The 12,726-nt window shown below is 41.9% G+C and overlaps 1 protein-coding gene across 1 annotated transcript in view; it reads left to right on the top strand.

Moving 5' to 3' along the window:
• The window catches only part of LAMA1 (laminin subunit alpha 1), a 159,848-nt gene that overhangs the window by 115,181 nt on the left and 31,941 nt on the right, over positions 1-12,726 (top strand). The window contains exons 38-48 of the mRNA XM_032654047.1: positions 399-515; positions 629-792; positions 2,725-2,860; positions 3,364-3,457; positions 5,284-5,400; positions 7,067-7,249; positions 7,559-7,713; positions 9,050-9,193; positions 10,175-10,308; positions 11,131-11,281; positions 12,038-12,162. Coding sequence (XP_032509938.1) covers positions 399-515; positions 629-792; positions 2,725-2,860; positions 3,364-3,457; positions 5,284-5,400; positions 7,067-7,249; positions 7,559-7,713; positions 9,050-9,193; positions 10,175-10,308; positions 11,131-11,281; positions 12,038-12,162 — 1,520 coding nt within the window. The remainder of the gene's footprint in view (positions 1-398; positions 516-628; positions 793-2,724; positions 2,861-3,363; positions 3,458-5,283; positions 5,401-7,066; positions 7,250-7,558; positions 7,714-9,049; positions 9,194-10,174; positions 10,309-11,130; positions 11,282-12,037; positions 12,163-12,726) is intronic.

Below are 12,726 nucleotides of genomic sequence, written 5' to 3'. Positions count from 1 at the left end.
ACCAGCTCTCTCCCCATTAGAGCTGGTACCAAATTCTCCCATGTAAATGATACCAGTCTTAGCTTCTTAAAAACTGAGTCTCGGGGCTTCCCTGGTGGCGCAGTGGTTGAGAGTCTGCCTGCCGATGCAGGGGACGCGGGTTTGTGCCCTGGTCTGGGAAGATCCCACATGCCGCAGAGCGCCTGGGCCCGTGAGCCATGGCCGCTGAGCCTGCGCGTCTGGAGCCTGTGCTCCACAACGGGAGAGGCCACAACAGTGAGAGGCCCGTGTACTGCATTAAAAAAAAAAAAAAAAAAAATAGAGCCCCGAAGGCTAACTTCAGCACATAGTGTCAGGCACCGCGGTTCAGAAGCCGACTTGCTTTTATGAAGCATCCTTAGAGGTGATTTTTGCTACAGGATAACAAGCTGCGTGTTCAAGAAGAACAAAACTTGACGTCAGTGCTAATCGCTGAAGGAAGAGGACTGCTTGATGCTGCCACTGCACCTGCAAATGCTTCAGGAAAGGCTCTAGCAGTAAGTCCCAACTCAGCACAGCTGCAATAGCCAAAGTTTCTAAAGAATCTTCCGTCTCAGATACATTGTTAAATAGTCGCACGTGTAGTCACAATGTTAATTTCTCTATGTAGCAGTTAGAGCATCACCGGGATGAGCTGCTTCTATGGACTGCCAAAATCAGGCACCACGTAGATGATCTGGTCATGCAGATGTCCAAAAGAAGAGCATTGGACCTCGTCTACAGAGCGGAGGATCATGCCACTGAGCTCCAGAGACTGGCAGGTGCTCTGGACAGGTGAGACCACACCTTGCAGGAATTCTCAGGTTGTGATCTGTGGATCAGAGAGAAAAAGCATGGCTATTTTGATCACAGTGTTGAGTCAGATTCTTTTTTTGTCTAAAAATGAAGACTTCTCTTTCATTTCCACGGCAAGGAGGATTTTCTCCCATGTCTGGTAACGTGGTTGACCATCAGCAGGACCGTATGATGGAAAAATGCAAACCGAACCAGATAGGAGTGAAAACAAATATTATGCTCTGATATCAAGCCATCGAGGCCTTAAGTATCTACCTGGTGCTCAGGACTTTATTGTTAGCTTGCATATGGACAGAACCAGATACTGATTTATTTATACATCTTGTCTTCTTGGACCTTGTGATCCGGCGGGCTTTATGCGTGGATGCAGGTTGTGGTTGCCCGTCCCGGGCTATTAGAAGTGTTGGGAATCTATTTTTCCAACTACTGAAAGATACCATCTCCATTACTTTCTACTACCTGAAGGTCTACCATTGTACTATCATAATTTTAACATATATTTTTGGATATTTGTCAAATATATCCTCAGCTTGTTAGAAATACCTTTAAATGAGAAGCACAGCTTTAGGCCAGTGGTTCCCAAATTGTTGCAGCAATACCCTGGGGAACTTTAAAATACTGATGCCTGTGTCCACTTGCCTCTCTCCCATCCCCCGAAGACTGTGGGGTGTGAGCTGTACTTTTCCTTTTTTTTAAGATACTCAGGTGACCTAATGTGCAGCAAATGAGGGAATCGGGGTTTTAGGCCTTATCAATGATTTACACAATATTGTTAGTTGGTACATTTATTTCTTTAGAATCTGTTATAAATTATGAGTGGAAAAAGTCTGGACACACTAGAATATGTGTGTTTCTGTGTGTTGGGTGTGTTTTGTGGAAGGAGAAAAATAAATATTTTTCCAGTTTGAGGAATGCTGCCATAGAAGATTAGCTCACACAAGGAAAGCAATTGAAAACGATGTATTGAATAACATAGACTATTGCTTAAATTATGTGCTACACTGAGCACTACCGCCTGTGTCTGCCATCGGAATCAGAAAATGGAATTACATACGCATTTCTTCTCCTTTCTTCATCTTTTCCCAAAAGAGAAAAGAATGTTCTGATTACAGGCATAGCTACAACAAAATCTATATTACTTAGTATGAGTAGTAAAAGCAATTTGGTGTGATACGTAAAGTTAAATAACATTATAATCTTTTATTTATAAGTCACTGAATTTTGCCAGTGAAGTAGTAACAAGTAATAACTGCTGGTGTCTGGTTTGGGAATCACCCAACTCAATAACCTCGGGAAGAAAATGAAGTAGGTTACTCAGCAGGCAAAGATGTGTCAATTGTCAGATTTCATTTTGAAGCTAGAGCGAGCTGGATGAAATTGCACCATTGCCAGCTGGCAACTTCTTGAGTGATTTGCCCACTTACAAGAGTAAAGTTCAGATGATTGAAAGATCTGATGCTCCTCAAAACCCCCAGTGAATTTCCTCAAATTGGTCTATACTATTTGAGGAATAAGATTCAGCATCCCCATATATGCTTAGGAAAGCCTTTTTTGTTTTTTTTTTTTTTAAATTAACACATGCCGTAGCAGGAGAGGTTACAACCAATGCAAACATGCAGCGGCACCCCAGACACACGCAGGGGGTTTGAACAGAGATCAAAGAATGGATGGTTTAAAAGATGGGACACAGCAGTCATGTCTTCTTTGGGTGTTAATTAAACAGCAGTTCTTAGTGTTATCACTTCTTAAGATTACTTTTGGAGTTCAAGGGGAATCCACATGTTGACATGAAATCCTGTCTTCCTTGTTGATGATAATTCTCTAAGGGGGAAGAAACTGGAAGGCTTTTAAGAATAGTGGGGTAGTTCCATTTAGTTGATCATGACATCTCTAAATATGTTGATTTCACAGTGGCCTTGGAAATGTTAGTCATGTGTCCCTAAGTGCGACCAGTGCAACCCATGACCATTCCAACATCCGGAGCCTGATTGAAGAATCAGAGAAGTTGGTGAAAGATACTCTCAGGACTGAAAGAAAGGCGAGCGTGGTAAGAAATGCCCTGGGGGCTTCCGTGTGCGCCTTCCTTTTCGGGGCACTGTGGGGCAGCGATCCTGCCATGAGGTGCTTGAGCAAACTTGCAGTGGCTTAAATCTATGCTCGTCAACATTCTTTTCTGGTGGGATCTATTTAAGGCTTCTGTCATCATGTGACGTAAGTTTTCATTTCCTAAGTCATAAGTAATTCTTAGAACAAAAATGATAATGCTGCTTGATACCCACTTGAGACAGCTCTTCTTACCCGCGGTGAAGATCTGCATTGAATGGCTGTTTTTGTGTTTATAGATTTAAAAATGGCTGTGTTCCTTCTCTTCAGCCACAAACTAGAACATATATTAAACGTAAGATAGGACAGTTTAAATTGTCCCTGCCTGTTATCTCGCTGACTTCCTTGTTTGGAACTACACTGGAGGCTATTCTGATAGAATGGAGTTGCTTTCTCCACCTCCGCCCTGCCCTCCAGTTGCTATGTTTAAATTGTTCTGTTTTACAGGCCTCAGAATCTCTTGTTTCTAATGGGAGAGCGGCTCTCCAGCGCAGTGCTGAATTTCTAAAAGAAGGCAATAGCCTAAGCAGAAAGCATGGAGGTCAGTTTCCAGCTTGGACTGTGTTGATATCGGAGTGATTGTGGACACATCTCTGAACATACTTCCAGAACATTCATCTTTCCTGGAGCAATTTGAAGCTTAACATTTCTTTGTCACAATAATATTCCAGTTTCCTATCATAGACACATCATATAATTTTTATTTTAGTGATATCTCATTTAATGTGCAGTCCCCTCCAATCTTCCATAGACTCGATAAGCCTTCTGTAAGAACCAAAACCTCTACTCGCTGCTTTAGTGCCTGAGCCCTGGCTGTTCTTCATAGCGTTTGTCGGGTTATCTGTGATTTCATGTGCTTCTCTGTTCATCTCTCAGGGTTTCACAGTTTCTTGAAGAGATGTATTATGTTTGTTTGTTTTTTTTTTTTTGCGGTATGTGGGCCTCTCACTGCTGTGGCCTCTCCCGCCGCGGAGCGTAGGCTCCGGACGCACAGGCTCAGCGGCCATGGTTCACGGGCCCAGCCGCTCCGCGGCATGCAGGATCTTCCTGGACCGGGGCATGAACCCGTGTCCCCTGCATCGGCAGGTGGACTCTCAACCACTGCGCCACCAGGGAAGCCCAAGATGTATTATGTTTGATTTCTCTTGTGTCTTCTTCCTAGGGCTAATGTAATGTTAGACTCGTGATAGGTTCTTATTAAATAATTACTGAATTAAATAGATAAATTGATTTATCTATTTAAAAAAATACCTATGCAGTTTCATTTTTCCCAAGAGTTTCAGTAAGCAGTTTTGTAAGAGTTTTGGCATATGTAAGAGTTGTCCAATAAGCATAACACAGAATGGCAGAGGAATCTGTTGTGGAAGAGAAACATACAAGTTTTATAACATATAGTGTACCTATCACCTTAATATACTCTAATACAACAAAAATATTGTCTTTTCCTATGGGAGTAAATGGTGGGCCATAAACAAGGCTCATACCACTTAGACTACTTCCATGTCCAGTCCTGGACCCTTCTACAGCCAAGGGCTTGGATAGGTGCATATTTTTTGTTTCTCTGTGAGTGGCACAATTTAGAATTTATGTTCATCTCACAATATAAAAAGTCCCTAATTCTCAATCATAAAGCTTTAAACACAGACTCTAGCATCACTGCTGATGGGCGGTAGCTTTAGTTTACATAACTAAAGGTATTTTGTAGGCCACAAAATAGTGAACTTTCTGGCAATTAAAATTTTATGCAGAACCATCAGGTTCATCATGGATTTTATCAATAATTTATTTTTTAACCAGGTGTTCAGAATCCAAATGTGATTGTGTATTACGAACAGCAATTTTAAAAGTAAAAGCTTTGATCCAACAGCTTTGATCAAACATGAAGGAGGACGAGTTGAGTGCCTATTGGGTGGTCAGAAGGGAGCAGGAAAGTAGGGGAGGGACCCTGGCTGAGAAGCAGGTGGGGGACTGAGAAGAAGATTCCAGAGCAGGAGCCCATGTTTGGGGTCTTACAACCTAGGGGACAAAGGTGGCCAGGACTTGGGTGTGGATCGGAAGTTAGTAAGTCTGATTAAGACTGAGTGACTTAAACACAGTTTTTCACCCTAGAGCTCTAATTAAATTGGACATGAATTTAGGAAGACATATTAGTGTGAAGGGAAACAAAGTAGAAAAGATGATCAAGTAAGCCCCAAAACACACAATTTTTATAATGAGTGGTGTTAAGTCTTGCTGGAAAAACTTGCAATATTTGGGGTCTCTGTAGAAAGCTGCTGATTTTATAGATGGGTCAGGAATGATAAAGCTCTCATCTAGGCAACTTTTTAGGACTAGCCTAAAAGGGAACACTTTTTCCCCCTTGAATAGGTATCGCGTTGGAACTGAGTGAATTGAAAAATACTGCAAAGAGATTTCAAGAGAATGCTGATAAAATTACTAAGCAGACCAATGAATCACTCTTGATACTTAGAGCAATTCCTGAAGGTAAGTGGAAGGGGGGTTCTTGATTTAATTAATACCTTCTCATTGCAAAACCCTTACACGTGAGCGTGAGGAAGACCTGCCTCAAGTCTGATGGAGACCCCTCACCCGAAATGAGGCCAAGATTGGTAGAGGAATATGGTTTGGAAGTGAAGATCATTATGTTTTTTATAACATCAGAACACCTGCATTGAAGTAGTAGAGTTATACCTGAAAAACAAAAGCCTTAGATTCTTTATGCTACCGTATTAATTGCTTACTTTTAAAATGGGCCTGAGATGAAAGAAGGGCCATTCAAAGAAGCCAGGAAGTAAAGAAGCTGGAACGTTCCTGCTTTAGGGGGAAATGCTAGATTCATTACAAATGTGGGAAATTAGAGAATTCTTGCTTGGAAATTAAATCTTCCTTTGTGAGGTGATAAGCATTCTAAAATAGATCGCTTTAATGCTGACGGTTTGGGAATGCAGCGTTCATTAAAATTTTTAACAGGATAACTTCTTAAAAGTATAACACAGGCGAGTTGTGCTGCAGTGATTTATTTATTTTACACTCCTTCAACCTTTTCTTTTTTTTTTTATAAGATTATTTTAAAAGTCTTAGAAGACAGCCAAACATCTCCAAAGTTCTTCTGTCTGCTTGCGGCGCTTTGGACTGACTTAAATCAATGGAATATTTTCTGTTATGGAAATTTCTTTTTCTCTTATTTGTTTTTTTTTTTTTTTTTTTTTTGCATTACGCGGGCCTCTCACTGTTGTGGCCTCTCCCGTTGCGGAGCACAGGCTCTGGACGCGCAGGCTCAGCGGCCATGGCTCATGGGCCCAGCCGCTCCGCGGCATGTGGGATCTTCCCAGACCGGGGCACGAACCTGTGTCCCCTGCATCGGCAGGTGGACTCTGAACCACTGCGCCACCAGGGAAGCCCCTATTTATCTGTTTTTAAGGATACGTGGTGTATGTTGATCAAGCACTCAAAAATAACTTTTTTTTTGGAAGCAATTTCCAACTTGCCAAAAAGTTGCAAGAAGAGTAAAAAGAACACCTGCATACCCTTCATCCAGCTTCTTCTAGTGTTAATCTTTGCCCCATTTGTGATTAAACACTTTAAAAATGAATATGAGTGCCTTTAAAAAAACCTATCCACCAGATTTTCTAGAATAACTGAATTCCACTTTATCTTTAGTGACCGTTTAGTTTTTCCTGCACTGTTATTTCCAGCAGCCAGTTGATGTTGTGGGCAGGTACACTTCCTCTAGCCTAGGATACTTCCATGTCAGGTACAGATTTAAATTCCCAAACCTTCTTATCTAGACGCAGAATGATTTGGAGATGGCGTTAATGACCATGAGAAGGGAGTGATAGGAAAGGGACCAAAGAAAGTTTAGATTATTAACGTGTAAGACGCTGAGCACATGGCATCTCACTGTGTATTGAAATCATATATCAATACAGAGGGTTGTCATCAAAAATATTTCATTCATCCGTAAAAGGAAGCAGTAGAGCGTATGATATGCAGCCTTAATATTGCCATTAAAAACAGAAGCCTCCTTTTGTGTTCAACAACCAGCAAAAAATTCTGTAACATGTCTATGTAAAATTACATTTGTTGTGGTTTTTTGGTTTTCTCTGTGTATAACCACCAGAGTGCATGCTTGCGTATAAATTTATTTCAGGTGTCAGAGACAAAGGCGCCAAAATCAAAGAGCTGGCCACATCTGCAAATCAGAGCGCTATGAGCACTCTAAAGAACGTCGTGGGATTGGGCCAGAAGCTGTTGAATACGTCCACTGACCTGTCCAGTGTTAATGCCACGTTACGAGAAACAGAAGAACTCCTCCGTGACTCCTCAGTGACCAGTAGGTCGTGGTCTCCCCTCCCATTAGGAAAGTCTGCGTCGAGCCGTTTGAGTTTGCCAAGGGCACAGTGGTGCCTTGTTCACAAACAGCAGTCCTAAAAAATAAAAATGCACCAACATCTGGATTTGCACTTACAAAAAGAGAAGGGCCTTGGGTGATGCCTTGTGCTGGTGCATTTTTCATATATTTACCAAAATGCCAAGGATTTGATTATTAGGATATTCTGGTTTATCCAGTGCATTAGTAATGACCAATTCATTTCTCTCGTTGCCTCCCTCCTGCCAACTTTCTCGCCACCTCATATTTTAGCTTTGTTGGCTGGAAGAAAAGTCAAAGATGTGGAAACACAAGCGAACCTTTTATTTGATCGGCTGAAGCCTTTGAAGATGTTAGAAGAGAACCTGAGCAGAAACCTATCAGAAATCAAACTGCTGATCAGCCAGGCCCGGAAGCAAGCAGCGTCTGTGAGTGCCCAGCACCCCTGCAGCTGAGGCTCCTGGAACTGCAAGTCCCAGAGGCCTCCTGTGCAGAGGGCCTTCGGCCACACTTTCTACTAACCAGCTCTCAGTAACCCCAGATTCCTCACAGCCTTGTCTCCAAGTATATTTAAAGCCTCGTCTTATATGTATTTACCTAAGTATATTTAAGTCTATTTAATTAGTCTTATTTTCTTTGAGTCTTGCTTTTTTCGGTGTGTTTCAGAATGTTGCTAGCAAAGAGATCTCTGTGTCCTTATGGACATTTATCATCATGGCCTAGATTTATAGATCTGCACCAATTAGCTAGATGGTGCAGAACACATTAGGCCTGAGTGTCAGCATCCCTGTAAGTCTCACTGGTTGCATATGGTGCTATTTCCATCATTTTACCAACTTTGTGTTCTTAATCCAAGTAATCTTCAGAAGGTTCACACAGTGTGGGCCTCGTCTCTGTGATTCTGACAAAACAGCTTGAACTGCATGAATGCTGCACAAATCCAGGTCACTAACTGCATAAAACACACAATTTGAGAGACTGCTTCCTGGTCATCCTCGGCACATGGCATTGGCCGTGCACCAAAGGAGAGGCATTTCAGGGAAATAAGACTTGAGAGAATATCATTTGTCTTGATCCTGGGGACCTATAGACAATAGATGTGACCTCTGGTCTAAAGAGTATCTTCCTGAAGTTTCTAGCCAAGAAAAAGGAGCTCTGTATTCTTTGATCCCTGAGTGACTTCACTTTGGGAAAAGGGCTGTAGGTTTACAAGAGCTCTGGTTTCCATGTGTTTTAGTTCCAGTCACCAAATAAATGTAAACCCGATGGATGGTTCCAAGTGCTCTGGTTAATATAAACTTATAATCTTGAAGGTTAATATAAGGATTATATGCAAGTAATTACTTATCAGAGAAATATGTAAATGAAATAATTGCTCTATAAATATTTGCCTAGTGAGTAGATCAACCCTCCATTTTTTCCATATATGATCATCAAATGTCCTGTGTCAGGTATAAGATTCCAAGGTGATTTGGATAAGCTCCTTGTCTTTAAGGAATTAAATCTCACATGACAGAGTTCCCAACATAAAATTCCCTTTTAAAACCTGACTGACTTTTCCATATTAAAATATTTTACCAAATAAATTTCAGCATCATCTGACTTTCACCTTATGAGACACGAAGCACTGTGCACTATCCAGAGAGGAAACCTACTAGCAGTGACGACCTGGAACAGAATAGCACTGTTCAACGCCAGGCGTGCTGCTGTGTGGCCCTAAATGATTTTTAGGCACTTAGGAACACTTCCGTTTTCCTTCTACAGATCAAAGTTGCTGTGTCTGCAGACAGAGACTGTATCCGGGCCTACCAGCCTCAGATTTCTTCTACCAACTATAACAGCTTAACACTAAATGTGAAGACAAGCGAACCTGACAACCTTCTCTTCTACCTGGGGAGTAGCATCAGTGTGAGTATGACCCGCAAAAGCAACGCTGAGTCTCTTAGGGACAGAGTATATTTTCTGAATCAGTTAAAAAAAAATAGGGCCTTTGTGAAATCACTAATTCTTCTATGAGAACTAACCTTTTGCTAAACTGGTAACATTAGATTAAAAATATTCAAACTACAGAACTGAATGCCCGTGAGGAGAAGAGTGGCATTTATGAAAAGTACCTCCCTCTGCCACCTTAACTGTGAGCTGTGGGACAGAGCTTTTCTTAATGTCTCCTGTGACCTCCGAAGCCACGGAGTTATGCTTTGGGTCTGTGGACATTGGCCGCTGTTACCAGGAGTGGAGGCGTGCACCACAAGGGGCATGTCAGAATCGTCAAGCTTCCCCCCAGGCTATTCCACCCAGCGAGATTCCCAGGGTTCCCAGAGGGCACGTCCCCTATGGAAGACTACTGATTCATTTGACTGTGTCATAGGGAACAGGTCAGAGCCCTTGGGTATGTTAGGGCAGAAAATATTAGCAAGCACAAATGCCATCTGAAATGTCTTCTTAAGATACAAGGTGCAAAGCACAGGTCAGTCCGTGATGTACGATTTCATGGCTCCTGTCTCGCTGTACATCTCACGTTCGTGAATTGCCTTCTCAGACTGGGCAAACAAACAAGTGCAATGCCTCCCCTCATGACCCCGGTAGAGGCTGGTAACCCCCAGCAAGTTTTCTTGGAGAACTTCATGGGAGGCTTCATGGAGGGCTACGCTGGGCAAGGGTGGTGGGCACCGATGGCCAACGGTGGCCACCATCCCCAGTACCAATACTCCAGGTCATGCTCCAGCTCCAGGGAGGGGAGCATTTAAAGACAAAAGACGATCTTCTCTGTTTTCTACTTAAAAAAAAAAAAAGTAGAGAAAATGCTGTAAGAATCATCTTTTAAAGTGTTTCGGTGGTCATGCACAGTCTGGCGTGTGAACTCATCCCAACTCATGCCCTGCACCCCAGGCTGACTTCCTGGCAGTGGAGATGCGGCGAGGGAAAGTGGCCTTCCTCTGGGATTTGGGCTCCGGGTCCACACGTTTGGAATTTCCAGACTTCCCGGTTGATGACAGCAAATGGCACAGTATCTATGTAACCAGGTAGCAGAGAAAGTTCTTTCTGAGCATCTCGCATCTTATAAGTAATTACATGTTTGTAACATCGTATAACTGTCTTCGAAATTTCTGGGAAGTCAGTGAAAGGATACTTGGTTTAGATTAACTACAGAAATAATTTTTTTCATCATTACAGAAGAAATAAAGTTTGTTAGCAAAACCAACAATCAAAAGAAGAAAAGAGTTAAAAGTTTATGTTGCCTTGAGAATGTTAGGTCCAAGTCTGAGGCAGCCAACCCAGTAAAATGTTTGCGCCCCAGCAGAGGGGAGTAAAGTGCAGCGTGGTGGAGATGCCACGTGGCTGGCAGTGGTACAAGTAGGACAGAAGATGAGGGTACAAGTGGGGGATGCGTTTTCTCAAAATTCAGGCACGAAGCAAAATTCTTCGTTTTAAAGCCCCTTTCCAGAGGCAACTGCTGTTAAGTGGCTGTAGGTATGGCTTTCTTTTCACTTTTCTGTAATATCATGGTTGGTGATGGTGTGTTATTGGAAATTTCTGATTTTTACTTTGTTATTTGAAAAAATGGGGTAATGATAAAGGCAGTAGACCGTTCCAAATATATTTAGTTCATTATCTGAAACTATTTTAAGCATGGAGGTAACGTGATGGAATTTATGTTTTAAGAAGAAATACTCCACAAGATTTTGGAGTGCAAACTAGGGGCAGGATGGGCAAGACTGGAAGCAGGGAGACCAGTTGGAGACATGGGCAGAAGCAGGTGGAGGCTGTGTGTGAAACAGATGTGTGTGTATGTGGACCAACTTGCAATTCTGCAGGTGCTCTCTTTGCAACTCTGTGACCCTTAGGTTTGGAAACATTGGTTCGGTGAGTGTAAAGGAAGTGAGCGCATCTCAAAAGCCACCACCAAAAACAAGTAAATCCCCTGGAACAGCTAATGTTCTGGATGTAAACAATTCAACACTGATGTTTGTTGGCGGGCTTGGAGGACAGATCAAGGTAATCTTCTGAACATTCATCTCAGCAGTGCTGGTTGGTTGATTTAACCAGTGTAGAAAATGAATATGTTTAAATGTTTGAAAATATTCTAGGCAGATGAAGATTTTCCTGCTTCTGTTATTTCGTTTAAGGACAGTTCATCTGCAGAGTTGGGTTGGTTTTGTAAAGGATCATGCTTAGTGGATAGCATAAGGGAAAAGAAGCCAGTGGTTCATTTTATTATTTGGTTTTTTCCCCCAATTATAAAAGAGGAAACTCAATATTCCACATGAATTTCTGTGAACTCCCTTTATCTCTATTCTGACCCTAGTGGTGGACTAATACTAATTAGCAGTTAGCAGAGGAGCCCATCGTATATTTTATTACATCAGTTACCCTCTCACCCAATAACGTTCACTCACCTGGACTTGGTTCAGTGCTCTGAAATGAGAGTAAGGGTCCCAGGTCCCGGCAGGCCCTCACCACTGACCACATTCTCTGGGTCTCTTTCCTCATTAGTTAAAGGGCCTTCTCTCCAGTGACCCTAGTAACTGACATGACCTTTGAGATCTTGTCCTGCTGTGTTCATTCTAGGATTCCAATTCATAATTGGAAGGAAGTTCAGTGATTACAAACTGGTCATTTTCCTGGATGTTGTTTTCTCAAAATTAGGATCTGTTAGATTTGAGCTCCCAAGGAGGAGTTTTGTGCACTTAGAGAATATATTTCTTTTCACCACATATACTTGGAGTATGTTTGTTTGTTTGTTTACATTAGAAGTCTCCTGCTGTGAAGGTTACCCATTTTAAAGGCTGCATGGGAGAGGCCTTCTTGAATGGACAGTCGATTGGCCTATGGAACTATATTGAAAGGGAGGGAAAGTGCCGTGGCTGCTTTGGAAGGTAACGTGCCCCATGAGTAACACATAAGATGCTAACATGCACGGTAACCCTGTCCCGGGAGAAGGTTAGAGTTGCAGCATTTCCCAAACTCATTTGACCCTGATCTCTTTTTAAAAAGCATTCCAGAGCTGTTAATGTTCCATAGAACATACTTTGCAAGTGCTGAAGTAGACACAAATAGGTGCTTTATGTCTACATTTGTAAATGGATTAAAACTGTCTTCATTTTAGATAAGTGCCCCTACCTACTAGCCAAAAACTTTAGCTCAGTGAGTTAATAAACTACTCCTAGCAATGGAATCCATTTGAGCGGGCCAGTAATTGGAATTCATTGCGCTTTTTACCTTTGTGTGTAATTTTCCATTATTAAATCATTAGCATGGTCCGTTGACGTCCTTTAGATTTAAAAACTTCTTTTCTTATAATCATTTACCTTTAACTTTGATTTATGTTACCAAGTAAGCTAACTGATTTTTTTTATTCTTCTTTGAATATACTTACACTTCTCTAACATGGTGTCAGCATATGTTTATAATTATGAACAATCTCTCACATCCTTCAAGGA

The sequence above is a fragment of the Phocoena sinus genome, chromosome 14, assembly GCF_008692025.1.
Source record: "Phocoena sinus isolate mPhoSin1 chromosome 14, mPhoSin1.pri, whole genome shotgun sequence".
NCBI classification, from domain to species: domain Eukaryota; kingdom Metazoa; phylum Chordata; class Mammalia; order Artiodactyla; family Phocoenidae; genus Phocoena; species Phocoena sinus.
The sequence above is the reverse complement of the archived record's forward strand: the minus strand, read 5'-3'. Positions and strand labels throughout refer to the sequence as shown.